Source organism: Salarias fasciatus, chromosome 16, assembly GCF_902148845.1.
Source record: "Salarias fasciatus chromosome 16, fSalaFa1.1, whole genome shotgun sequence".
Lineage (NCBI taxonomy): Eukaryota > Metazoa > Chordata > Actinopteri > Blenniiformes > Blenniidae > Salarias > Salarias fasciatus.
Genome location: NC_043760.1, coordinates 25,029,545 through 25,055,560, shown reverse-complemented (window position 1 = coordinate 25,055,560; position 26,016 = coordinate 25,029,545). Strand labels below are relative to the sequence as shown.

The 26,016-nt window shown below is 42.3% G+C and overlaps 1 protein-coding gene across 1 annotated transcript; it reads left to right on the top strand.

Annotated features, from left to right (window-relative positions):
- Nucleotides 1–686: 686 nt before the first annotated feature.
- tbl1x (transducin beta like 1 X-linked) lies at nt 687–25,649 on the top strand. The gene is made up of 15 exons (XM_030111410.1): nt 687–990; nt 18,667–18,775; nt 19,359–19,504; nt 19,774–19,993; nt 21,165–21,297; nt 21,476–21,617; nt 21,722–21,785; nt 21,910–22,007; nt 23,033–23,093; nt 23,178–23,299; nt 23,388–23,462; nt 23,572–23,699; nt 24,292–24,457; nt 24,543–24,644; nt 24,741–25,649. Exons 2-15 carry the CDS (start codon nt 18,718–18,720, stop codon nt 24,765–24,767), a joined length of 1,542 nt encoding a protein of 513 aa, XP_029967270.1. The 5' UTR covers nt 687–990; nt 18,667–18,717; the 3' UTR covers nt 24,768–25,649.
- Nucleotides 25,650–26,016: the final 367 nt, after the last annotated feature.

Below are 26,016 nucleotides of genomic sequence, written 5' to 3'. Positions count from 1 at the left end.
AGGTGGCTTCAGTCCCTTTCTCGATATCCCTGCAACACATCTGAAGCACGCGGTGTTGGTGCAGTTTGTGGAGGCTGCAGCAGTCACCACGCGCCGCGCCGCTATTCCAGGGTGTACGGTAACCAAAGGAATGTGTCACACTGATGTCAACTTGTTATTTACTTTCCAAATCTGAATGACTGAGCAAGGCGAAAGGAGAATTAATCAACCGCTGTGTGACCAGGCAGGCGAAAAAGAGTCGGGCTGTGGGGGAGGGGAGCGGCCTCTGAGGCAACATGCTAAACTGTAGTCTCAGCACACTGTGCTTCACACCGAAATATCCCCGTGGTTACACATTATAGCACCGATTTGTGTTTTTATTTATTAATCAGCTTTATTATACAGAAATGAGTGGTTTGTTTTTCATTGGGGGAGGTGAAAACACAGAGGGTGTATTGTACATGCTGGCTTTCTGGATGCTATTCGTTTAGTTAGTTAAGGTGTATCCGATGTGAGGTGTTTGGGGGTTTATTAGCTAATCTATAGGATAGGCGGCGTTTCCAGTATTCAGGTTTAAGGTCAGTTAGCCTTGCACACCCCCTCCTCCCTCTCTCTCTCTCTCTCTTTCAGTGTGTCTCTACCTCTCTCTCTCTCTCTTCGCCGTTCAGCGCCTAGCCGCTGTCTCCTTCACGTTGCAGCTCTCAGTGAACGGTAAAACTCCTCCAGAGTAACCTGCAGCCTCCCCACCGCTACAAACTCGGGCTTATTCCAACTTTTTTTTAACCCCCCAGCTCCTTTCTTTTTTTTTTTCCTTCTTCTTCACCCGCGTTTCGTTAGCACGGCGGGGATTAGCCGACAGTGAGTCACAGAGCCGCGGTCGGAACTTGAAATATGACGGTAATCAAAATGGGAGGAAAGTCGCTGCTAGCTTGCTGAAGTTGGAGGTTTCTCCTTGTGGAAGAGGAAGAGGTGGCGGCGGTGGACACCACGAGTTCACTCTGACAATAAGAGGTAAGCCCGGGGAGGGTCGGGGGGCTCGCTTTGGACCGCTCCGGGTCCGGCTGTGTTTGTTTTGTTCATGTGAAGAGGATAACGACTTTGAGAAATGGGTGATTACGGTGTAGATTACGGCGTAGATTAGGAGGTTGCCGGGTACGTAGCTTAGTCACCCATTGACTCCACACGTGTGCTGATTCTCCTGCCCGCGTCCTTTTAATCTCCCCCTCTTTATTTCTGCTTGTTGCTTTCCTAAACAACCACTCCTCTTGTTATCTTCTATTTTTCTCGCTCCCATTGTAACCTGCCAAACCTGAGACTGGGGGGGCTACTTTAACAAATGTAATAAGTTTATAAGGTGTGATTTTTGCATAATTTATGTTGAATAAATGCCTTGCTTCTTCTTCTATAGCACACACAAGACAATTTAAGACAATAAGCCACACTTTGAGTCAATGATACATATTTATATTGCCATGCAGACCCAGGAGACGCTTGTGTGGGGGAGGGGAGACACATTCAACTGTACTAGACACTGCCACCAGTTTCAAGGGACAGTTCATGTTACTGTATAACTCCAGTGTTTAGTGCTGACTTTGTTTCAGCTTTAGCTGTCTTCAAGCATTTAAAACGGAGCCATCAGAGACCCTACTTAATGTAAAGTGTGTAAAAGCATCCACATAATGAAATCAGCTCATAGGGGCTGCAGAAAGCTTTTGTGATTTGTACAGTAGTGTTATTTCCTTTAAGTAGTCCTGACTCTTCCCTGTACTTCAATGCAATAATGGGATCCAGCATGCAGAGTCACAATTAAGATGTCTGGCTTGGCCTCAGAGAATCAAAGTGTTTATTATCTCCATTATAGCAACGCATGAGGGGGATTCAAATGAGCTGAAATACTCTTTATTTCAACTGCTGTCTAAACTCATTCTATTTCAGTGACCCAATTGATTGATGAAGTGGTGGCCCAGGCTTTCTTATTACCTAGTGGTTGTAATTGTGTGTTGTTTACTCACTGTATCTGTCAATGTTGAGTCAGTGACTGCCGGAAGAGGCATGTTTAACACAAGGGATGCATTGAAGATACTCTCTTGTGAAAAGACACTCAGAATTTGACTGTTGTGTCCTTTTTATAACGTTTTCTGTCAGTTACAGATGACTGGCTCAGTCACACCTTCAATAATGTCATTACCAGAAAAATACCAGTGGGTTTATATACTGGGCGTGCATGGGCTGTGGTAATAATTTTAGATTATTGTTTATTGCCTTCGCCTGCGGACATATCATGATCCTGTGGTTATGCAACAAGGCAGTCATTTAAAAAAAAAAAAAAACCAAGACAAAATGAACTAGGACAATCATGGACATGTGAACTCTTCTAATAAATCTGATAATGTCCCCTGTTACCTAATCCTTAAGCACCTTTCAGTTTTCTTGTTGACATTGAAAGCCTAAAGGTAACTGCAATAGTTGTATGTTTTCTTGAGTTTCTTTTTAGAAGGTCAGCACACTGCTGTAACATAATCTATATTATGAATAGATCTTTTCATATATAAATAGTGGCTCTTTGTGGTTCCACTTTGGACATGTCAACACTGTTTTATTAAAAATAAGCTATATTTTGTTAATAAAATAGCTGTTTGATGTATAGTTAATAAAGATGGCAGATGAAATAACGTGCGAGTGTGTATTTTGAGTGATTTTATGATGCAACGTAAGGAAACCGGACACCACTGATCAGTTGCGTTACTAATTTTTCACATATCCCACTAACAATGCCAAGCTGAAGTCTACTGTCGTGGCTCCTCTCACAGTTTTGTCCCTAGAGTTGTGGAATTGCTGTGAACTCTAATTGCTGTCATTAGAAAAACTGGTTTAGTGCAGCCTGTTAAATGAACAATAGCAGTTTGAGTTATGACATCATAACCTTTTACGCTTATTGATTTCTAAATATGTTCAGGTCAGTGTCTCATTGCTAGCTCACCAAGGTGATCTATATTTCAATCCTATATTTCAAAAACTGTAAGGAATTATATTTTGAATGTTTCATTGTCTTTTGATTGAGCTGGTGTTTTGGGTAGATGGACGCGGTTACCTTTGTACTGTACCCTCAGAGCGGGCATGACTGAACGATGTTGTTAGCTCTCAGGTTATTGTTTGTCTGTCTCTTCTTCCGTGACAGAGCCTGAGATGAAATGTATTGTCTTTGCACTGCTTGTGTGGTCTCAGCTTTGGAAAAACAACCTGACGGCCTAGAATATGTGAGGAATCGTGTTTGATTTATATGATTGCTCTTCTTTCTGCTTTTAAATTGATTTCTGATAACCCAGTCAAATCTAACTGCTGTGGAGAGCTTGAGCACCGAAGAGACCAAAGCAGATCCATACCACTTTGTGTTTGATTGTGTTCAAAACAGAAATGTTTCCCCTGTTCAATAAGTAGGGCAAGGAAGTCCCTGAGAAAGCCCGTTGTCAGCGTTGTGTTGCTGCATCGTGGTCTCTGTATCGGGCTGTCCAAATATTTCTGTAGCAGTATTTATTTATGATAGGCCATGGGGGGAGGTGAGCCATTCTCTCCCTCCAAAAGAGACATGGTGTGTTCATGGGCTACCCGCCAACTGGCAGACTAGTGGTTACTCTGAAATAACACCCATACAAGTACTGGCGAGCTGAAGGCTGCAGCTATTTATTTGGGTATATTTTGGAATAAGGGCGGCGCTGTTTGTCATTGAACTAGTGTCTGTGGTACTCTGATTCTGTGCTCTTGGAGATTTGAATTTAAGAAGTGGACCATATTCACACGTCTCCCAGGATGTGTTAAGCAATTAGCTATCTGGTGTCTTACTCAGTTGTGTCTGATTTCTATTATGGGCCCATTTTCTTTGTGAAAGCCATTTATTCTCAGTAGAAAATGTCCATTTGAACATTCTTTCCTCTGTTGGGTTCTGCTCCTGAGAGCTAACACAGTATTTTTTTTTTTTTTTGTCTACAGTCTTTAGGTGTGTCTGCTGGTTGTAACTAATTTGTGTGAAAGAGATTGTATAGAGACATTGTTACAGCTGGTGGATGACTGTTCAGGAAGTTGTGCAAGCCCTTGCATGCCAGAGCAAGAAACGTCTTAACTTAAGGTTATATTGTGTTATCACTTAGCTCTAATCTTCTTGCCCCATCCTGATTCAGCAATGTAACCTTATCTGGTGTTTTGTGTAGCAATGAAGATAAACGTGCTCATAAAACATAGCTCGCTAACCATGCATGCTGAGAGTCCCATCTAGAACTATAACTTTCACCTATTTTTGTGACAGAACTGCAAAACTTGTGGATAGGAGGAGTGTTGCTGAGGTTTGTTCAGCACAATAGGCGGTGTGGGTGTCACAGGCATCTCGGCCTTTGGATGGACAAAAGCAGCAGAAAAATGGCCAACTACAAAGTCAGAATTTGGATTTCTTCCCTCACAAATGATATAACCAAATAAACCATGAGTTCGCTGAAATAGTACAGCTCAGCCAAATGCTGACGTTTCTGTTTTAATGGAATTTATTATTAATTTTTATTGCTGTTTGGATCTTTTTAGTTTTGCATTTAAGAGTTTGAGCTTCTGTAATTCAATTAGCCATCCTTTTTGAGTAATACCTAATGCAGTTAGGTTCTTGCCTAAACAAGCCACAGAAATATCTGCTATTCAATATACATTGCACGTGCTGATTAAGATTGGAATTTTGATTTTGTAACCAAATTACACCAATATGGTTACACCTGCAATGCATAGACATAATTCATATTTCGTAATTCATACCATGATACCTGTATGTGTCAGTATCAACTGATTTTGACGTATTTAATCCATCTGGATTACAGTAAGGTTGGGTATAATGACGAGTTGAACTGCTTACAGATCTGGTAACTGCTGTTGCAGATTTTCAGCTTAACCCTCACTTAAAGAGTTCTCAGTGTCAACTGTGTGCACACTTGTGTGATGTTAATATTAGTGGACTGAATTGTAATGTAACTTATTATTTTGAGTAGGGCTGGGTACCGTTAGATATTTTTTGGGTACAAGTACTTTTTCGATACCTCACGTACGGTACCAGTTCCTGATCGGTACTTTTTTCGGTACCTGCCTTCACGGCGCACAGACGATGCCATGACTGCATTTGCACTCCATGCCACTAGGTGTGCTGTTTGCATGTTCAACCTTATTTTACACAGACCCCACAGAAGAAGGGCGCTGCAGGCTCTCTCTGCATGCTGTTCGAAAAAGAGTGTGAGCCGGCAAGACGTGGTAATATGTTCAATGATGCGATGCACCGTGTTTTCAGTGAAAGAGAAGAACTGAACGATCGTTTCCGCACGTTTTGGGAAACAATCGTTGGGGGAAAAAACAGACACCAGGCACCGCGCAGCCACTTTAAGAACCGAAACTGATACTCGTACGCACGTCTCTTGTTCGGTACCAGTATATACCGAAGTTTTTCGGTTGGTACCACTGAGGTACCGTTAAATGGTACTCAGCCCTAATTTTGAGATGCATCCATCTATATTGGGCTACTCCACCGTTACCTATTCTAAGATAACTTTTTTTTGTGTGAAAGCTATGTGCAGTGTTTCTGTGAAAGATGCCAGCTCCGATACCTTGCAAATGATATTTTGCCATTGAATTCTGTTGACAAATCCAGATTTTACCATTTCTTTACAGTGGCCTTCTCCTTCAGAAATGTCATTTTAAAACAAATAGAAATATTTAAGCTATTTCCATGTGGTGCAACATGATTCTTATTTAATATCAAATATTCAGAATGAATGAATTGGACAACTATAGCAGTATTGCATTAAGAAGAGTTTGCATCAGATTATGATGCACTTAGGCTGGTCATTTAAATTCACTGAGTCAGAACAGAATTGGCTTTTTATCTGTAATTTTCTCTTCAGGACAGCAAATTTCTCCTCACACCTTCAAGCCTCACTGCATATTACCAAACTGACATTTCCTGGCAGTCTCAGACTGGCATGAAACATTAACAACTTGACTTTTTTTTTTTTGCGCCCGCTCTTGTTGCATTCAGGTTATCTGTATATAGCGTTTTTCTGGCAGCTTGTACAGCAAGTTGCTTTTATGGAAATATGTGAATGGTGGCTTTGAGCACACTGCTGTGGAAAAGAATCGACCTTCTGTGAAATGACAGTGAAAGTTTCAGGCTTGCTGCGGCACAGTTTGTAATTTTCTCCTCCTTGTAGTTTGAAACCAGTCGTCGTCATACCACAGACTTGCCCTGCTAGTGGTGAACAATGGGGCTGTACACAAGTGTAATCCTGGCACTATAAAGACCTGTTCTACACTTAGTCACAGTTTCATATAATTACTTGCTGTTAATTAAAACGTTCTTGGTTCCCAAGTGAAATATTACCCGTAAAGAGGCCTATATTTTTGCTCCTTTTGATTTAACAATAGTTGCAAGAGGTTCAGAAAGATAGCTGAAAAAAACATTCAGATATCATTGCTCCAATAAATGAGTATACACACTTCCTCAGGTGTGGAAATTAGAAAAAAAATCCTCAACTCTTATTCAGTCAAGTGCTTACAGAGGTTGATGCTGTATAAAGGAAACGCGGGCACTAAGAAGGGAAATATTTGGTGTGTCGCATTAGCGTGGCATTGTGTGAAGAAACAGTGGAGGGAAGGCTCAGAATGGAGATCAGTATTTCAGCACACTTGTCTGCCTTTTTTGTTTGACCCTGATGTCAGATGGAAGGGAAGCTCAAGGAGAGTGGGGGGTATTTAGGGTGGCATGAGCAGCTGTTGACAGAGAAGCGAGATCTTCTGGTCTCCATAGCAACACTTGTATTGCCCACACTGGTTTGTCTCAGTGTTTACAGCTTATTTGTGCAATCCTCGTCTCGATGGAAAAAAAAGAGAATCGCCTAGCTGAGGTCTCTCTGTTGACTGCTGTAGTGCCAAGGACGCTTAATTCTTTGTTTTACTATTTAACATAAGAAGATAAACACCTTTAGTTAATTAATAGTCACAAAAAATGAAACAATCTTTTTTTCATGTAGCAAAATTGTTATTTTGTAACAAGCGTGCTAAAATGGAGCACACATTCCCACCAAGATGTAATACTTTCAGTTCCTGTCAGTGTTGGAGACAATAGCCATTTCAGAATATGTCAACAGAGCCAGATGAAAGCCAAATGTTCCCTTCATTATTTAGTAGTTGTTTTTGATCAGATGCACAGATCATTTACTCTCAAATTCTAACAGAGCACACAGGAACTTGTGGCTCTTTATCATGTCAGACGGCATAAAGTTAGCATGCACTGGCCTACATTTGAAGCTGCTGCGTTTTAGAAACTGTCGTGAATAAAATTCATTGTGTTGCTGCGTATTCATTGTCCCCGATGAGCCAAAATGGAGGAATGCATTATCCTGTAGATGTTTCCTCTGTGTATTTGAGCATGTGAGTGCAAGCTCTCCTGGTGAATGAAGACTTGTTATTTATTGTTCAAGAAAAATGCTAAATTTGACATATAGATGTCCTTGAATGTGGCTCTCTGCTGTATCCTTTACATGCGCCATAAGGATGCAGAAACGCTCTTGTATATATGTATGCTGCCCTTTGCATCTAAAAAGCCTTCTGTGTTCCAGTCTCCTCCACACAAAAGTACTTATTTGTCACCCACCCCCACACTGCCGTATACACATGCATGCCCCACAGCGACTGGTTCCTTGTGTGCTCACATACATATATGAAACCAGGTTATTTGGAGAAGCCGAACTGCAATGAACAGTGTTGATTTGCAGCAACCTACTTCCTGGTGAACCGTCTTTACTTGTAGCTTCTCGAGAATCTCATTTGTCTCCCGCTTTATTCAGATTATTGTTAATGAAGACCAGCACGGCAAAGGTTTATTGTAATAATTTGTCATAGTTGCATGACTAAATGAGGCGTCTGTCTCTGCCTGAATGACCGATGTAACCATCCCAGCACGAGCTCGAATGCAGTGTATTATAAACTGCGACATCTGCGATTAAGGTTGGCAGGTGTTGACACCAAAAATATGAGTGAGGCAGAAAGAAAAAGACAAAAATCTACATTTGTGTGATCATGAAGCTACAGACACGCCGAATGACCACAGTGATCCACCCATCTCTTTCACAGTACCAGTTGTACAATTGCTGCATTTTTTTGCATGGATACTCTCATTTACATATATTTAATTTCATGTCATGTCTTTAAATGGACTTATTTTGAATATAAGAATACAGGAAGATCAATCATTTCAGCTCCTTTTTCTCCATGTCAGAGACTTGCAACAGTCAGACTCTGCCTGTCTTCCGCCTTCTTTGTTTTGTTCCTGTTTATGCCCGTAATGTCCACATGAAAAGAGGAAAAAAAGCCCTGGTGCTCTCCTTTTTGAACAATTTCACACCATGGCTGTAATGCTGTTTATACCAAAAAAGAAAAAAAAAAAATACAAAGTGGCAGCGGTATGCGAGTGGGTCTTGTCATTTTCATTTGATGTAAATGAGTTCAAGCATAAAGAACAATTGTAATTCCTGACGCTCCCAATGGGAAAGCGATCGTGATGAATCCTTGAACGATCACTGACGTCTGCCACCACCCTTGTTTTGGTATCTGGGTGAGAAAATGGCATGCACACTTATTGTCTATTTTGCTGAAAATCTATCAGCGTATCAGATGTGAGCCATTGTAGTCTGGTACGATCATGGGACGAAGGTGGTGTTCGCAGGAGCTACAGTCACAATAAACGTGCTCAGTAATCCTTTGCCCCGATGACCTTTTCTATTGTAAACTAATGAAAGACACAGTAGGTTAGACGTACTGATTCCAGTGGTGGCCCGCCATGTGCCACGGAGAGGCGTCAGTCTGCGGATTTTTCATTCCAACCGATTACCTCAGCAGGTAATTTCACGTGTGAGTTATTCTCATCTAAAAGGCGTATTAATCAGAGGGTGGAGTCTTCCGTTTGGAATGAAAAACCCGCATACTGTTGTCTTTCTTGGCACACGGCTAGCCACCACTGGTAAACATTAAAAGTGTTACCACCCATAGGAGGCGTGGGAGAAGTGTTTCCCCTGGAGACTGACGGCTACCATCCCCCACCGCTCGCTGACCTACATTGGCTGTCGCTAAATGACTCACTAAGAGAGGCAAAGGACAATGCACAAATGGTTGTTGTGATTACCTGTGTGGGGATCATTATTTATCACCCTGCTCCCCGTCCACCATCCCCCCACTCCGGTTCCCTTCCCCCACACTCAGGCTCCCTCTTTTTCTCTCACACTCCCCTCCCCCCATCAAGACTGCAGCCCAACCAGAAGCTTCAAAGGCGGGTTTTACTCAGCAGAGCAGTTCAAGAGAAAATGGCTGCTGTTTCCAGGTCTTGTTTGCACATCTGTCAGAAGGTGACCGTTCAGGAGAAAATGGGCTTCATGGTATGCAGGCTTTCAGCTTCTGTTCCTCTAAAAACCTGCATGTGTAGGAAATTACTGGAAGTGTATTTCATGTCTGTGCTCGAGTATGTATGTCCAGATAGCATTTTGTCTTTATTTTCACAAATGTTTTATACGTTTTCCCATCATCTGTTACGCATCGATTCACAGTGGCACGGTTGCTTTAAGTAGACAAGTATGAATCCAACGCAGTCGGTTTGAATTGCCTCTGTTTTTTTTTTTTTTATTCCAGTCAATTGGTTTTTTTGGTTTCTGTTTGTGGTATGTTATTGCTGTGTTGTTGGGCGCTGTTTTTCTTTTACATTTAGCTTCAATACTAAAATCCAGCAGATAAATGAAATAGTTTACTACTTTCCTCACTCATGAGATTGTCCTGGTTTCAACTGGATATTTCTTAACCAAAATAGTATGTATACTATAGTTACATACGCACCCTGTCGCCTTCGTAAGAAACATATTTATGATGCCTTCTTGATATTGAGCACATTGTGAGATAATGCATGTGAATCTGCTTCGCCAAAAAAAGACCTTATTGTGTACAAAAAAAAACCTTTGACTTGGTTGTGAGACTCCCTACGACATGGTATGTTGTGTGCGATATGGGACGTACTCCTTTTGTGGGGCTTTTGTGCCTGAATGTGGTTTTGAAAACGGCTCCCAAGGAACTTTGTGCAAATGCTCAGGCTCCGCCCCGAGTAGACAGTGTGAGCACTGATACTACACATGCACACGACTGTCATGGAATGTACTGCTTATGCTAATGTGAGAGTGGACGGTTAGCAACAAACGTAGTGGCGCATATGGCATAAGGCTGCAACGATTAGTTGACATAATCGATTACGTCAACGACAACACATTGATGCTAAGATTTAAGCGACAACGTGTCATGTTGTTGTTGTCAATTGTTGATTAAAATTATGTGCCAGTTGCTTCATGCTCATCTGTCACTGCACCACAGGAACTGTAGGGGGCAGTGTCACTCGCTATTTATGTTCTGCAGGAAACTGAGAAGAACAGGTGAATTATGGTGGAATGAACAGTCAGAGGCTCGAAAACTCTGACCCAAAGTTTGAGAACATTTCACTGAAAATACATTCCATTGAATGGCCATGTTTACACAAGCATTTTAATTTCCAATTAAACTTAATTTAAAATGGCCTTGTAAGCACTTTATTAAATTTTATTCCAAATAAAGCTTTAGTTTATTCTGAATTTAAAGCAGAATTATATAATTGCTCCATCATATTCCGCGTTAAGTTAGATCCTGTCCTGCTCATGCTCTTTCCCTTGTCCTGTTGCTAAGACATATTTATTCCATGTTGGCTGACCAGCGCAAGCATTTGACTCCAACGTTAATGATTTAATTGGAGCGTTAGAAGAAATGGATATAATGAAAAGAGTGGATGGACACAAGTATAAAAATACAGACCTTTTTAAAACGGTAGCATCGAAGTTAATCTAGAAAGATTAACTTAATTATGCGTTGGAGTTTGTACACTTCCAGTAGACGTATAGACGTCACTTCTGCCCCCGTCCAATCAAAATCCTTCCCAACCAAAACCTCCTCAGTCACTAGGGCTGGTCCGAATAGCTGTTTTTGCGCTCCGACTATTCGGGCCAAAGTAGTGACGATTATCCAAATATTCGGTGTGCGAGCGGGGGAGGGGCTGCGAGCCGCCGGTATACACATGCACCAGAATGCCGCAGCAAACAGAACACGTCGGACGCAACTTTGAAGAGTGACTGTGTGAAGCCATCAGGCTGTAGCTCCATCTACAAAGACATCCAGAGAGTGAGACACTGGTGGATGGAGAGAGCAGACTCTGTCTGGAGGGATGAGAAGTGAAGGTATCTAATCGCTCGGGCACCTCCCTGCGATTCACAAACAGAAAAAAAAGTCTGAATATGGGGGGGGGTGCGAGTACTCGGATCGCAAAATTATTCGCCAAATGTCATCATAGTGACCAAATATTCGAGACCAGTCCTTTCAGTCACCAGCGCTTCACATCAGAAACACATGCGGTGGGTTGTAGCACAAGACTGCTGCAGTGAACATTGAACAGCTGCACTGCATTGAATGGAATGTAAGGATAAACCAGCAAAGCACGCTAAATCGATTAGTCGACAACAAAAAAGATCGTTAGTTGCTGCCATAATGTGGTATTATATGGAATATGGACTTCCTGTCCATATTCTACTGTTCTAGTCTGTATTAGTTGTTCCTCATAGCATCCATGTCGTCATCCGTCAATATGAATGTTGCATGCTCTCCATTGTTAATATTTATAGTGTGATGTTTTCTGCATGTGTGTGCCTTTGGTTTCATTTAGAGCTACAACGATTATTTGCCGCAGTTGATGACGTCAACACAAAAAATTGGTGAAAATTTTAAAGTCGACTGATTGTGTCATTGTTGCAAATTGCTGCATGATAAATTCATAGTGGCTGCTTCATGCTCATCTGTCTCTGCAGTTCACTACAGGAAGTGCTGGGGGCAGTATTGCTCACTGTTTACATCCTGCATATAAACAGAAAAGAAGAACGCACAAATTATGGCAGAACTAACAGACAAAAACCTCATATTCCACTCAACACGTTGCGATCCGGCAATTTAGGTGCAAAATAATGACCTCTATTCTAGTCTATGGCCTTTTTTTCCCACCTGATGCGTTATGGCTTTAAGAAAAACCATTATAATCTGCACCAGGGCGCAAAGTGCCGCACAGTGAAAGATACGCAGTGAGTTTTCTCCGCGTTCCACAGCCAACACGCAAAGGAATGGAAGGCAAACCACTACAAAAATGTGCTTTTACAACTAAAACAGCTGCATCAGAAACAAATACGGCGGGTTATAGTGAAAGATTGCTGCAGAGGACCCAACACAGTGCAGCTGCAAGCATTCAGTGGAATATGGGGTGAAGAGGCTCGAAAACTCTGACCCAGTTTCTAAAGTTTGGGAACATTTCACTGAAAATAAACCAGCGAAACATGTTAAATGCAAACTTTACTACACTACAATCATGCACAGACACCTGAAATGCTGGCATACTGCAGCCGCTGTATCGTTGGGTACATCAGAGAATAGGTGCTTAAAAATAAAGAAGATAATTGTGACTAATTGTAAAAAAAATTGACAGACTAGACAACAGCAAAAATAATCTTTAGTTGCTGCCCTACTTCATTACAAAACCATCCTACAGCACCAACTCATGACCGAACATGCTACTACAATTACTGTTGACATGTAAATGACGTTTTTAGCTGTTCAAATGCAAAAAATATTCAATTTCACTTGAGATATTACATTAACAAGGCCTCAGCCACAATACACAAAAGTGTTATGCTAGTATGTTAACACAGACTGTTGCAGTAATTTATTTTGGGATTGTTACTTTAGCTGTTCCTCTTTTTAAAGACTAATAGTGTCATGTATTGACACGTCTTCAAAAAAATTTAAATGTTTCATTTTTTTGTATCTTCCATGTTTAGGGCTATCTTTGAATCTTAATGATATAATAAGTCATTACAATACTGTTTGCCCTTGACAATAAATTTCGGGGTTTTTTTCCTTCCTTTGATCTTTCTGAAGACAGAATAGACGGCAGTAAATTGTTAAGTGCCACAACATATTTACCTTATTTTCTAAGGGTCAGTAAACCTTATTTTCTGGTTATTTTTAAAATTAAATTAAGTGATTACAATTCATGTTTTTTTTTTTTTTATTATTAAGAACCGTTAATCAAATTGTGGTCACTTCATCTTAATATTTTACAAATGACAAAGTATGCATTGGGCCTGTTCCCTCATCAGATATACATTTGTGATAACAGTTGCGATACCACATGGGTTATCTCGCTTTTATGTGTCATAATAATATTAATACATGATGTTTTATGGACGTAGTATGATGTTCTCGAGTCAGAGAAAGTTTGAAAGAAGTGAGCAAGTCAACAGTGCAGTGAAAGCTGATGTGTTTATTTCACCATAGGGAGAATCTGATCACATTATGATCACATTACTGTCGTCCATGGTGATGTGACTGCTTGTTATTCAACACAAACCTTTTGCAAAGGGTGTGTGCATTTCTTTTCAGTTCTGAGTTGTTTCAGTGCTCATGCTTGACAGCATTGTATAAGACTTAATTGTGTTTGTCAGATGCATGAAAAAAAAAAACAGCGTAAGCATGTTCGGTGCTACAGCAGGAAGATATTTTATTATTTGGGTTGGACTGTAGCCTTGGGCTATTACGCATTGAGGTGCAAATTTGGATGGAGGTCATGTAAGCTTGCTGGTGCAGTTAAGTAATTGTCACAAGAGTGCAGTAAACATCCTGGAGTTAACCCTAATGATGCTGATGTCCCCAGCAGGGATTCTCATCAATGACCCATTAGGTGTGTTTTGTCTATTAGCTTCTGGTTTTGTCATTCTTATCTGCAGGTAGCCTGTGGGAAGTATTATTAAAGATATGAATGTGGACTGGTTGACTTGAGAAATGTTTTATCATTTGGCCTTGCATGCACAGTACACTGAATATGTAGTGTTGTGTTATAACTCAGCTGTGATGAAGAACAAGCGACCATGAATCTAAAGTATTGAAAGCTCCCAAAGCAGTAAGTTCACAATTCATGGAGGAATATGAAATGGGAAATGCTTTGGTATATTTATTAGGTTTTGTTTCTTGGAATAGAAGTGCATCTAGGCAGTGTTTTGTCACACAGAAAACTGCAGTTCTCTTTGCGGTGCTGTTAAATGGCTGATTGTGATTGACAGCGCCTTTATTTAATCTGCTAGTTGACAGCTATGAAAGGAGTGTTGGAGAGGAGATGTGTTTATTTGCTGTGATCTTTCAACAGCAAACAAATTTATTTGTATTCTGTGCAAATTTCATGCAGACCTGAATGGAAAACAAAATGAGCTGGTAAACATGTGGTGCAGAACGTCATAGAGAGACTCTGTTTTGTGGAGCTCAGCAGCATGCAAATCTCTGCAACAAGACCGAGACTCAAATGTGACCATGCTACCCCACATTTGGTGTATGCCAGTGATGATTATTGATGCCATTCTTCATGGATATCATGTTGCTTGGTTTCTGCTGCACCCAAAAATGCTCTAATGGCCTTTCAGCTGGTATGCCACTTTGTGATTCTGTGACACCAATTGTGCCAGGACACACAAACTGCTTTCATACAGCTAGGTTCACAGTTATTCCATTTTGCAAACTGTCAAACTTTTTTTTTTTTTTTTGTATTTTAGGCTTATTGACAATGCTAAATTAGCATTTTCCTTCAACCAGTGAGGTTTTGCTCATATTAAAGCTATTTTGAGCTGCTTGGTGGTTCTGTGACATCTAATGCTTGTCATTAATCCAGGACAGTCTGTCCAAAAATAATGCTGGAGTCAGATTTAGCTAATATGACTTTAATCAGAAAATATTGACCAACTAACTGAATCGTTGGAATCCTATAAATAATACAGTGTTGTTAGTTATAATCTAAAGGATTGATTTTCAGTGATGAATTGATCAATTTTTCCCACTACTGTGTCTGTACAGCTTCAGTGTGTTAGTTTGCAGATTATTGACCTTGTTCATGGAATTAGATTCATTTCATTCTGTTCATGCATGTACGCTGCCAGTCAAAAGTTTGGATGCACCTTCTCATTCAATGTTTTTTTTCTTTATTTTCTTGACTTTTTCTTTGTAGATTCCCACTAAAGGCATCAAATCAATGAATAAGCACACATGGAATTATATAGTAAACTAAAAAGTAACTCTAAACGTATTATATATTTTAGATTCCTCAAAGTAGCCACCCTTTGCTCTGGTGTGTTTCAAACGCTTGGTTTTTCAGTGAGCTTCATTAGGTAGTCACTTGAAATGGTTTTCACTTCACAGGTGAGCCTTGTCAGGTTTCATCTATGGAATTTCCTGTGGTTGGGACCATCGGTTGCATAGTGCACAAGTCAGGTCAGTGCACAGCTGACAGCCTTGTCTGGCAACTATTTAGAATTCATATTATGGCAAGAACCAATCAGCTAAGTAAAGACAGATGACAAGCTATCATTACTGAAATATCTGAAGGTCAGTCAGTAAAGAAAATTGCAAAAACTTTGACTGTGTCCCCAAAGTGCAGTCACAAAAACCATTGAGCCCTATGAGGAAGCTGGCTCAGATTAGAGCCATACAGGAGTCTGTCATATCTCTACATTAAGGGTCAATAAACACAAGGAAAGGACATTAGACCAGTGGAAATCTGTGCTTTTCGCTAATGAGTCCAAACTTGAGGTCTCTGGTTCCTTCTGCCATGTCTTTGGTCAGTGAGAAAAGGTGAAGGGACGGTTTCTACATGGTTCCCACGGTGGAGCGTGGAGGAGGAGGTGTGATGGTGTTGACTGTTTTGCCGGCGACACCGTTGAGGATTTATTAAAAATTGAAGGCACAGTGTACAAGCATGGCTACTGCAGCATCCTGCAGCAACATGCCAGCCCATCTGGTTTGCATTCATTATTTATTCTTGAACAGGACAATGACTCCATACACACCTCCAGGTTGTTTAAGGGCTATTTGACCAAGAAAGAGTGTGATGGAGTGCTGAAGCAGATGACCTGACCTCCAGTCACCTAACCTAAACCCAATCAAGATGGTTTTGAGATGAGATGGACCGCAGAGTGAAGGCAAAAGGACCAACAAGTGCTCAGCTTCTCTGGGATCTCCTTCAAGACTGTTAGAAAACCATTTCAAGTGCCTACCTCATGAAACTCATTGAGAGAATACCAAAGCAAAGGGTGGCTGTTCAGAAGAATCTAAAATATAAAACAAGTTTTGAGTTATTTCAGTCTTTTTTGCTTAGTACTTATTTCCATATGTGTTCATTCAAAGCTCTGATGCCTTCATTGCGAATCTACAATGTAAATCGTCATGAAAATGAAGAAAAAACATTGAATGAGAAGGTGTGTCCAAAGCTTTGGCTGGTAGTTTGCTAGTTTCACTCCTCAGAGGCTCTGACTATTTGTGTTCAGCACATTTCCAGCTGGTGCTTTGTTTGGCTGAATGCAGAGAAGCTGAGGGGTCTTTCTAAATTGCGGCATACATGGCTGGATCGTGTCGTTTGTGTATTTCTTCACATGAAGCGTGATTCAGGTTGCTGTAGCAACCCAAGCGATGTGAATTAGTTGCTGTGTCGTCCTTGGAGCCCGCCTGTGTTATGGCCATGTTGATTTTATTGGCTTCCAGCTGAATCACTTGGCCCTATAGTGACATGTAAGCTTGTCGTATAGATGCAATAATTCCAGGTAAAGCTCTGCTGTGTTGCCAGTTTTCAGATATTCAGGTATACTTTCTGAGAAGTAAAACAGCTGATACTTCAACCTTCAATAAATCTACTAAAATAATGGGCTTCAGTGATTTTTTTTCCCTTAATTTGGAGGCTCTACTTTGTGATGATCACTTGAGTAGATAAAACCTGAACCCACTGCTGAGGTCAGCATATTTTCTGTTTTCCTGTAAGGCCCATTGTTTGGTCAGTAGAGACCTAATGCACAGGGAGTTGTGTAATGGATGGTGGCATCATGGGCCCATCTGATAGAGGGATTACTGTTGCTGCCCCGTGCTGACGGGACCTGAACCCCTCCAGGCTGTCTGTTAATTACGTTTCCAGTTGTTTGGTATGTAGCTGCTGCAGCCCTGGGCGCAGCGGCTGCCTTGCTTTGATGTGGTCAGACCTTCCTAATCCCACATGTAGGCTAATGAGTTAAAGAGAAACATGCTAGCAGTGGTCAGATCAGGGTACAGTGGCAAAAGTAGACAGGCTTAGTGTTGTTTTGTCTTTGTAGGAGCTCACATACTTGAGTCAGAACTGCGTGCTTATGCAGCTGATAAGGAGAATACCGAAGCCATTTTTTATGTTCATTATTGTTTCAGTGACTGTTCTGTTGTTCATGGTGTATGTTACTCTAGCTCTACCAGAGGAGAAACATTATCTTGTCCATAAACATAAAGAAACATAATTTCATGAAGGCAGAGGGAGTTGCATGACCTGTCCTTAGCATGTAGGCAGCAGTACAATGGAGGTAGACTCCATCTGAAAGAATATACCAAGGTGAAACTGTGAATAATTCATGTTGAGTAACATGTTCAACCTCTCTGGCTCTATGCCCACTGGTAATTGGGACAACACCATCCTCTGTCTATTTTGTTCGATCTCCCTTGTTGCTACGTTACCAAAGGGATTCTTGAGTGGGCCTGGACAGTGTTTGGAATGAAAGTTGGATTGCCATGCAAGCTTCATACCCGACACCACCCCTTTATTCCTCTTTGTACTCTCAGCAAAATGTCCGTCCCCGTACTCCTCAGTGGGAGAGCAGGAAATGATAATATATGTCTGTCTTGACTCATTCTTAGGTTTCAGTTTAGCTCTCCTCTGTCCATGAGGCCGTATCAGTTCTTCTCTTTATGCACTGCACGTTTGTGTGTGTGTATTTACGTTGCGCTCGTGGGTGTATATACAATGTTCTTCCAGCTCCATTTACGTAAGGCTCATAAAGCATATCTGTGAGCCATTGGGACGCCATCAAGCCTACACTATTTTTGTAGTGTTCAGTGGACAAAAAAATGTAATTTAGTTCTTATTTCTATTTGAAATGTTAACAAAGCACTGCTGAAACACCTCTGTTTCTTAAAAAAATAACCTCACCAAAGGAGACAAGGCTGGCTGCTGTGACTAATTAGCCTCCTGCTCTCTTTTGTAATCTATTAGATGGACAGTAACCTAGTATTTAATATCCTGACTGCTTCATCAGGGCTCCCTCCATCTGGAGCTGGTCGGATCACCAAAGCAAAAAAAAACGTTCAGCTCACAGTGGAGGCCAAATGAATATAGACATTCTGATTAGGACAGAGAACGGAGCCTGTAAATACTCAGATTCACCATTAAACATGGATTCAAAGGTTAAAAGTGGGGAATCATGCAGCAGAAATGCAGTGAGCGAGAGCCTAGGCTGAAATTCAGGGCTGTCCTGCGTGCATGTTTGTATGTCTTCACATGACCGCATCACTAGGCAAACATCGGGTCAGACTGCCACTGTGTGCAGAATGAGTTTCTATTTTTACTCGGAATATGAAGGAGATCATGTTTGTTGAATCCCATATGGGTAAGAAAGAAGATGTGTGCCCAGACCGCAGGCCTGAATGTTAACGTCTCCTCTTGTTCTTGATTATTTTCAGGAGTGAGCTCAACCTTCCAACAGACCTCCTCCTCCCTTTCATTGGGCTAAGATGAGTATTACCAGTGACGAGGTCAACTTCTTGGTGTACAGATACCTCCAAGAATCAGGTTTGTCCCTCACATGTTTTCGAGACACCCCCACTGCTCTTTATTTTGAATTTAAACAAATGTGTTTGGCCTCACATATTATATATGCATGCTTTTTTTTTCCACCCATAACGGCAGTGGTTTATTTTGGAATATCTTGGTGTAATTACCATGCATAGCCCAATCCCATTTAACACCAAAGGAACATGAAACGACCCTTTCTCCATTGGAATGTGGGCGCAAAGATTATTACTCCACTGTGGAGATGCCAGCATACTGTTCATTCTTCTGGATCCTCCGGATTTGGAGTTGCTGATTGAAATTCTAGCTGCTGCTGTGTTTTATGACTGTTTATTGAGACTATGCCTGAATCCATCTGGCAGAGTTCAAGCTCCTCGCAGCTCTTTGAGGTCAACATTGACATTGGCATTCGCTATTATGCTCTCAAATATCATTCTTGTTATGCCATTTGGTTTGTTCTGTTCAATTACCGTCCTCGTCGTTTGGATCAGACGAGACTTTTTCTTTGAATATTTTGAGTTTCTGTTTGTGCACATCTTGTGCTTGGCGCTCCTAATGAATGTGAATGATGTTTTGTTTTCAGGTTTCTCCCACTCAGCATTCACCTTTGGCATTGAAAGCCACATCAGCCAGTCGAACATCAATGGAACACTAGTGCCCCCTGCAGCCCTCATCTCCATCCTGCAGAAGGGGCTTCAGTATGTGGAGGCAGAAATCAGCATTAATGAGGTGAGGGGCCAGGGACATGCTGTTACCGACTCCCCCAGATGTCTTCTGTTGCCTAATGATACAAAGACAGACTTTGATCTCTGAGTCACCACATCTGAGCAACTGTAAATGCTTCTCGTACTGTCGGCATCCTCACACTGGAGGAAAGCACTGAAGCCCGTTTGCGGAAGATAATTAGAAGCCCGGTCCTCCTCCTCTATGATCGACCATTATCTTGGAATTTAATTGAAGAGCTACTAATGAAAAATCCCACCCGCCCCTCCTGACAGGATGGCACAGTCTTCGACGGCCGGCCGATCGAGTCGCTGTCGCTCATCGACGCGGTGATGCCGGACGTGGTGCAGACACGGCAGCAGGCTTTCCGTGACAAGCTCGCCCAGCAGCAGGCCGCCTGCACAATAGGTCCTTCCACCTCTGGAAACCAGCCCAACGCGCCAAAGAATGGAGAGGCCACCGTCAACGGGGAGGAGAACGGTACCCACAACATGAGTAAGTTCAAACTCGTAAATGGATTTTCACTCCTTCCTGACTGTGCAGCACTTCGGTCAACAGCTGTTGTTTCCAAGTCTGCTCAAACCGCAGTCCAGAGTTATGGCCGACAACAAACCGCTCGTCTGAACAGTGTTTGTGGCGCTGTGCTGTCATGAGCCGCCCTACACCCACCAGCTTTCTCTGCCCTTGATAACAAGTCAAAAAATGTTGCCGTTTCACACAAAGAAATGAAAAAACTCCCCCAAAAAAACTCCCCTTTCTCTTTTTTTCAGCGGGATGAGATAACAGTAGTAGTTGTTGTTCTTGTTTCTAGTGAAACCAGAGAGGTGTAGATCAGGTGGAGCTCCAGACAAGAGGAGTAGGTGTTTGTGTCCCTGAGGAATTGAATTCAAAGCTGCGGACGACAAAAGAGCTGAATTTGATGAAGGTTGGAGAGTGGGAGTTACAGGCCTGAAAGGCTGCAGATCTCAAGGCTTGATCTGTTCCTCTACGTACATTTTCTTTACACTCTGATTCTATGCTGTTTTCAACCTGAGATATATAATGATCATATGTAATTACCTTATTTTTTTAAGGTTTAAAACCTGTTTACTGCAATTCCTTTTTCCATTGTTTTTTTAAATATATCAGTTAACCTATTAGGCTTTTTTACCACTTGTATTTACAATCCTTGAATGAATTTTTGGAGCTATTTTGCCTAAAATATTTATCAACAGAACATATGTGTACAGTAGCTGCTATCTCAAGCTGTATTTAATCTATATGTAATCCCAGTATTGCATCAGGAAAACTCCAGACAGACATTATAGCTTTGATAGACGATATCTCGATTCTATCACATTTATCTATTTATGTTTATGGCAGCACTGTGCAAACATTTTACGCTGGAGTAAAACAATGCTACTTATTTTTGATGCAATACACACCAGCGAGAAGGAAAACCTCTCATTTCTCCTTCAAGGCTCCAATTTGTTCTGCTGCAGAGTTAAAGAACCCCAAACAACCCCAGTATTTATTTAAAAACTACCCTCAGCCTAAAAAAAGCCACAGGATCTTTTCTTTTTCTTTTCTCAGCAGTCTGCAGCTTTTCCCCTCCTCCACGCCTCGTCCAGACTGTTGTATGTTTGCGCACCTGTCTGATGTGTGCGCCCGCCGCCTCCCGTTTCAGATAACCACAGCGAGGCCATGGAGATGGATGTAGATGTGGAGATACCGGCCAGTAAAGCCACAGTGCTGCGAGGCCACGAGTCTGAAGTCTTCATCTGTGCCTGGAACCCTGTCAGCGATCTGCTGGCCTCGGGGTGAGTTTCTGTCCGCGCTGAAACCGATCTTAATTCATTCGAGATGAGTCACGCAATACTGTACGCGCACCATGGCGTGCGTTCATAAGATGTATGACTTCACGAGGACCAAAGCCGACAGTTCGGATTCCAGCACTCCTTTGACCCGCTCTCTCCGCTTCGTTGGTATTCCGCTCAGCTCGGGGGACTCCACCGCCAGGATCTGGAACCTCAACGAGAACAATAACTCCAACTCCACCCAGCTGGTGCTGCGCCACTGTATCCGAGAAGGTGGCCAGGACGTCCCCAGCAACAAAGACGTCACCTCACTAGACTGGAATGTAGGTTTCAGATCATCCGTCTGTGACTTTTTCTACCTCTGCCTGTTACTGTGTGGCGATCAGGCCCGGTAAAGTAACGCCGCCGTTGTCTTCCCATCCAACAGAGCGACGGCACTCTGCTGGCAACAGGCTCCTACGACGGATTTGCCAGGATATGGACAAAGGACGGTACGTCCGGCGATCGTCACACCTTGTTGGCTCCCTGGTCATTGAGTTTATGACACTGTTATTGTGGAAAAATACAACCTCTGTGACAGATCGTGTCTAAAAGTATATGACTCTTGCCCATTAGGAAATCTGGCGAGCACCTTGGGGCAGCACAAAGGGCCCATATTTGCACTCAAGTGGAACAAGAAGGGGAACTGTATTCTCAGCGCTGGCGTAGATAAGGTACTTCACAGAGAGCCCCGAAGCACGGATTTGTGTCTCCTGCTAATAAAGTCCTGATGTTTTCTCTAGTCCTCGGGCTTTCTTTGATCAGCAGCCAGAGACTCAATCTGTGACATATCATTTCCCTGGCATGAACACACCACGACATAAACTCTATCACTGCTATCAGTAAATCATCTGAGTGGACAATCCAATACCAAAAACATGGAGCTGTCATTTCTTTTGATATTTAACTTATTGTTTCAACATATTGTATCATGTCCGGATATATATATTTTACAAGGCTCATATTTGGAAAAGGGTTTTGCTGAACAAATCATATTTTTCTGAGAACATGATTTCTATTTTCCCAAAAAAATTTAACAGATGTTGTTAAGCTGGCCAGAAACTCTTCAATATTACTTAGGTTCTGAGTTTCTTTTGTTCTCTAAGACGTTTATGACTACTGTTAATGAGAGTTCATGCTGCTGAAGATGTTTGATGGTATTTCCCATCTCTGCTGAGTAGAAGTTATATCTGTGTGGAAATTAAGAATAACCATCCCTGACATTAAATCATATGTTAATGTAAATTAATATTTCCTTGTTGGGTTGTCTGATTGAGGCAAATTAAGACCCACACTGCGATTTGAAATTCTGCACCAGGAAACCCCTAAAAAAAAAAAGTGATTATCAATGAATAAGTTTTATATCCACACTCTTATAAACCAAAAGGTTCTTTAAAAAACAACTTGATAGCGATAATTACGGCTTCTGGTGAGCAAAAGACTATTTTGAAGTGCAGCATATTTTCTGCCATGACTTTAAAGCTAAAATTAAAAAGAATGTATAAAATATTTATGAGTAATAAATATAAATGATGCTGTCCTTGTAATGTTTTGAGTTGCAGATGCGTATGTTTAACACACACACCAATGATTGTAGATTGCTTTTAACCCCCCCCCCCCCCCCCCCCCATATTTTCTAACTTAAAAATGTATTTATAAATGCTGTTTTCTAAAATGCAAATGCAATTTGATTTTGCAGACGACAATCATTTGGGATGCACACACAGGAGAAGCCAAGCAGCAGTTCCCGTTCCACTCAGGTAAAAACACCCTCCCCCTACTCATCCGTTTGAAAGAACATGGCTTCCTGTCCGTTTGTGTGAATCTGTGCTCGCCCCCCTCAGCTCCAGCACTGGATGTGGACTGGCAGAACAACACCACGTTTGCCTCCTGCAGCACAGACATGTGCATCCACGTATGTCGCCTTGGCAGCGACCGGCCCCTCAAGACCTTCCAGGGCCACACGGTGAGCGGAGTTCGCCACGTCGCCGCCGTTTTCGCTCCTCCTCCCCCCCCCCCCCGACAGCGACGCTAATGAGCGTTGTGTTTTACAGAATGAAGTTAATGCAATTAAGTGGGACCCGTCGGGGATGCTGCTCGCCTCCTGCTCGGATGACATGACCTTAAAGGTACGGCGCGCGTTCAGAGGAAGCACAAGGGCAGAACTGTTCATTCATACCTTGGTTTAACTTCTTTTTTTTTTTTTTTTTTTTTTTTTTTTTTCCTTTCTGGACACAGATTTGGAGCATGAAGCAGGAGTCCTGCGTCCACGACCTCCAGGCTCACAGCAAAGAAATCTACACCATCAAGTGGAGCCCCACAGGCCCCAGCACAAACAACCCCAACTCAAACATCATGCTCGCCAGGTGAGAAATCAGTGACGCACCAAGAGCAGCCACCCACAGAGATTATCCCAGGTTTGTGTGTGAAGGACCGACCTTGTATGCATGAAAACTGCGCGCCGCTTTAAGAAGAGGGATATTGTTTGACTTTAAAAATAAATCCTGCAGCAGGAGGAATCCCGGCGCTGTGTGGTCCAGGCCGTGGGTCTGGATTTCAGTGGACATGCAGGACTGTGTTTATATTTGAGATGAAATTCTCCTCACTGTCTCCTGTACAGCTCTCGGAAGAAGAAGAGTTCACATAAAACACAGATTTTAATTGAGTCGCGTCGCGGTTTTTCATTTGCGGTGAACGTAATTATTTCTGCTCTGCACCTATTTATGTTTCAGTGAAGAAGAAGTGTTAATTGAAATCTTTTTTTGTGTTACACTCACATCTTCCACTGACACATTTCTCCGCTGTGCGAGAGTGTCGCATTAAAGATACTTTATCCTGGAGTTTTAAACTCTGATCCCTCTTAAAGACGTCTTGCTGATTCCTGATGAAATGCATTGGCTGATAGGAAAGCAGACGATCGATGGTGAAGCCTTGGTGCGTCCCTGTCGTGTTTTCCAGTGCGTCGTTTGACTCGACGGTGCGACTGTGGGACGTGGAGCAGGGCGTCTGCATCCATACGCTGACCAAACACCAGGAACCCGTGTACAGCGTGGCCTTCAGCCCCGACGGCAAACATCTAGCCAGCGGCTCCTTCGACAAATGCGTCCACATCTGGAACACCACGGTGAGATTCTGGGATTTTTATTGCGCCGACGATCAGAGGAGAGCAGATTTGGCGACGTGAACATTGATCTGTTGTGTTGCTACAGACCGGAGCGTTGGTGCACAGCTACAGGGGTACTGGCGGCATCTTCGAGGTGTGCTGGAACAGCACCGGAGACAAAGTGGGGGCCAGCGCGTCAGACGGCTCGGTAAGACACCTGTTCCCCGGTGTAACGGTGACAGTAAAGCAGCGGCCCTGTCGCCTGAAAGAAATGATTGATCCATCCTGATTCTTCCCCGTCTAGGTGTGCGTCCTTGATCTGCGAAAATAGCCGACCTGAGACTCTGATGAATCCTGGAATGTGTAGAAATTGCCTTCTTCTGACATCAGCGCACACACTCATCGCTCAAGAAGGGCTGTGGAGGTGAACTGAGAGAAACTCGTCCCGGGAGCCGAGCAAGACCAGCGCAGCGGCTCCAGCACCAACAGAACCCAGCGCACCTTACGGTTTGCCCACGTGTGTTTTTACCGACGCGCCCACTCGAGACGCGGCGGACGGCGGCCTGCAGAGTCCCAGAGACTGGACACAACTCCGAGTGGCGAAAAGGTTTCTAATGAGGAAGTGGCGTGACCCCCCCCCCGCCTCCCGCACACCCCCCCGGGGCCACCGGTCCAGCTGTTATCGGGACGTTAAGGGGTGAAAACACAAAGACGAGTTGAGAGAAATAGAGAAGTGTTAATGAGATACAGGCGTTTGGAGTGTGAGAGGCAAAAAAAGAAGAAAAAAAAAAGAGAAAAATAATTGCGACAGGAGAGTTGTGGATTTAGATTTCCTGGGGAAATGTTACTTCATGTCCAAGTGAACTGTCTGACAACACGATGAAAGTAACATCAGTCCTGAAGCCCTGCTGCTGTCTGGGTGCTGCACTTCTCAGTGGAGAATAGTTTGTGTCAAGAGTACTTCTTGCTTTTCTTTTTCTTTTTCTTTTCTTTTTTTTTTTTTGTCTTATTTTCCACAGATGGACTTCTGAGAGTCAAACTGAATGTGCCGCTACGAGGTAGTTCTTAGCTCATTTTAACATCAGGTCAGCAAAAAGGAAAACCTGCCAAGAAACAGTCCGAACCCTCGATAAATGACCTGCTCGGTTCACTCAAGATTTAAGGAAAAAAAAAAAAAAAAAAGCAAAGAGAAAGAGAAAACAAAAAAAAAAAAGTCATTTTGTGGACAAGATGTGAAAAGTGCGGTTTACAAAGAGAATTTTCTCCCTTTCTGGATGTAAATTTAAAGAATGTAAAGATATGTAAATTAGATTAATACACAGACTTATATACTGTGTATATATGTTTATATACAGTACACTTTATTGCCATCCTGTAGGGGCTCTTAAGTGGCTAGAGCTGTCACATCTTCGCTGTTCGTTCTCGACAAGACCACTTTTTAAATGAAGTGCATGTCTCATCAGCTTCTGTTCATAGTCTTTTCCAACTTTGATCATTTCTGTTGCATCAACCTTTTTTTTTTTGTTTCGTTTAGTTTTTTTTCCATATGAGTCACAAATGGCAGTGAGACAAGTGTGTTG

What these genes read in the sequence shown, in the direction of transcription:
- tbl1x (XM_030111410.1), top strand. Translation starts at nt 18,718, where the DNA reads ATGAGTATTACCAGTGACGAGGTCAACTTCTTGGTGTACAGATACCTC. An exon ending in TCAGCGCTGGCGTAGATAAG is followed by an intron (nt 22,008 to 23,032) that starts GTACTTCACAGA and finishes TTGATTTTGCAG; the next exon opens with ACGACAATCATTTGGGATGC. An exon ending in AGACCTTCCAGGGCCACACG is followed by an intron (nt 23,300 to 23,387) that starts GTGAGCGGAGTT and finishes TGTGTTTTACAG; the next exon opens with AATGAAGTTAATGCAATTAA.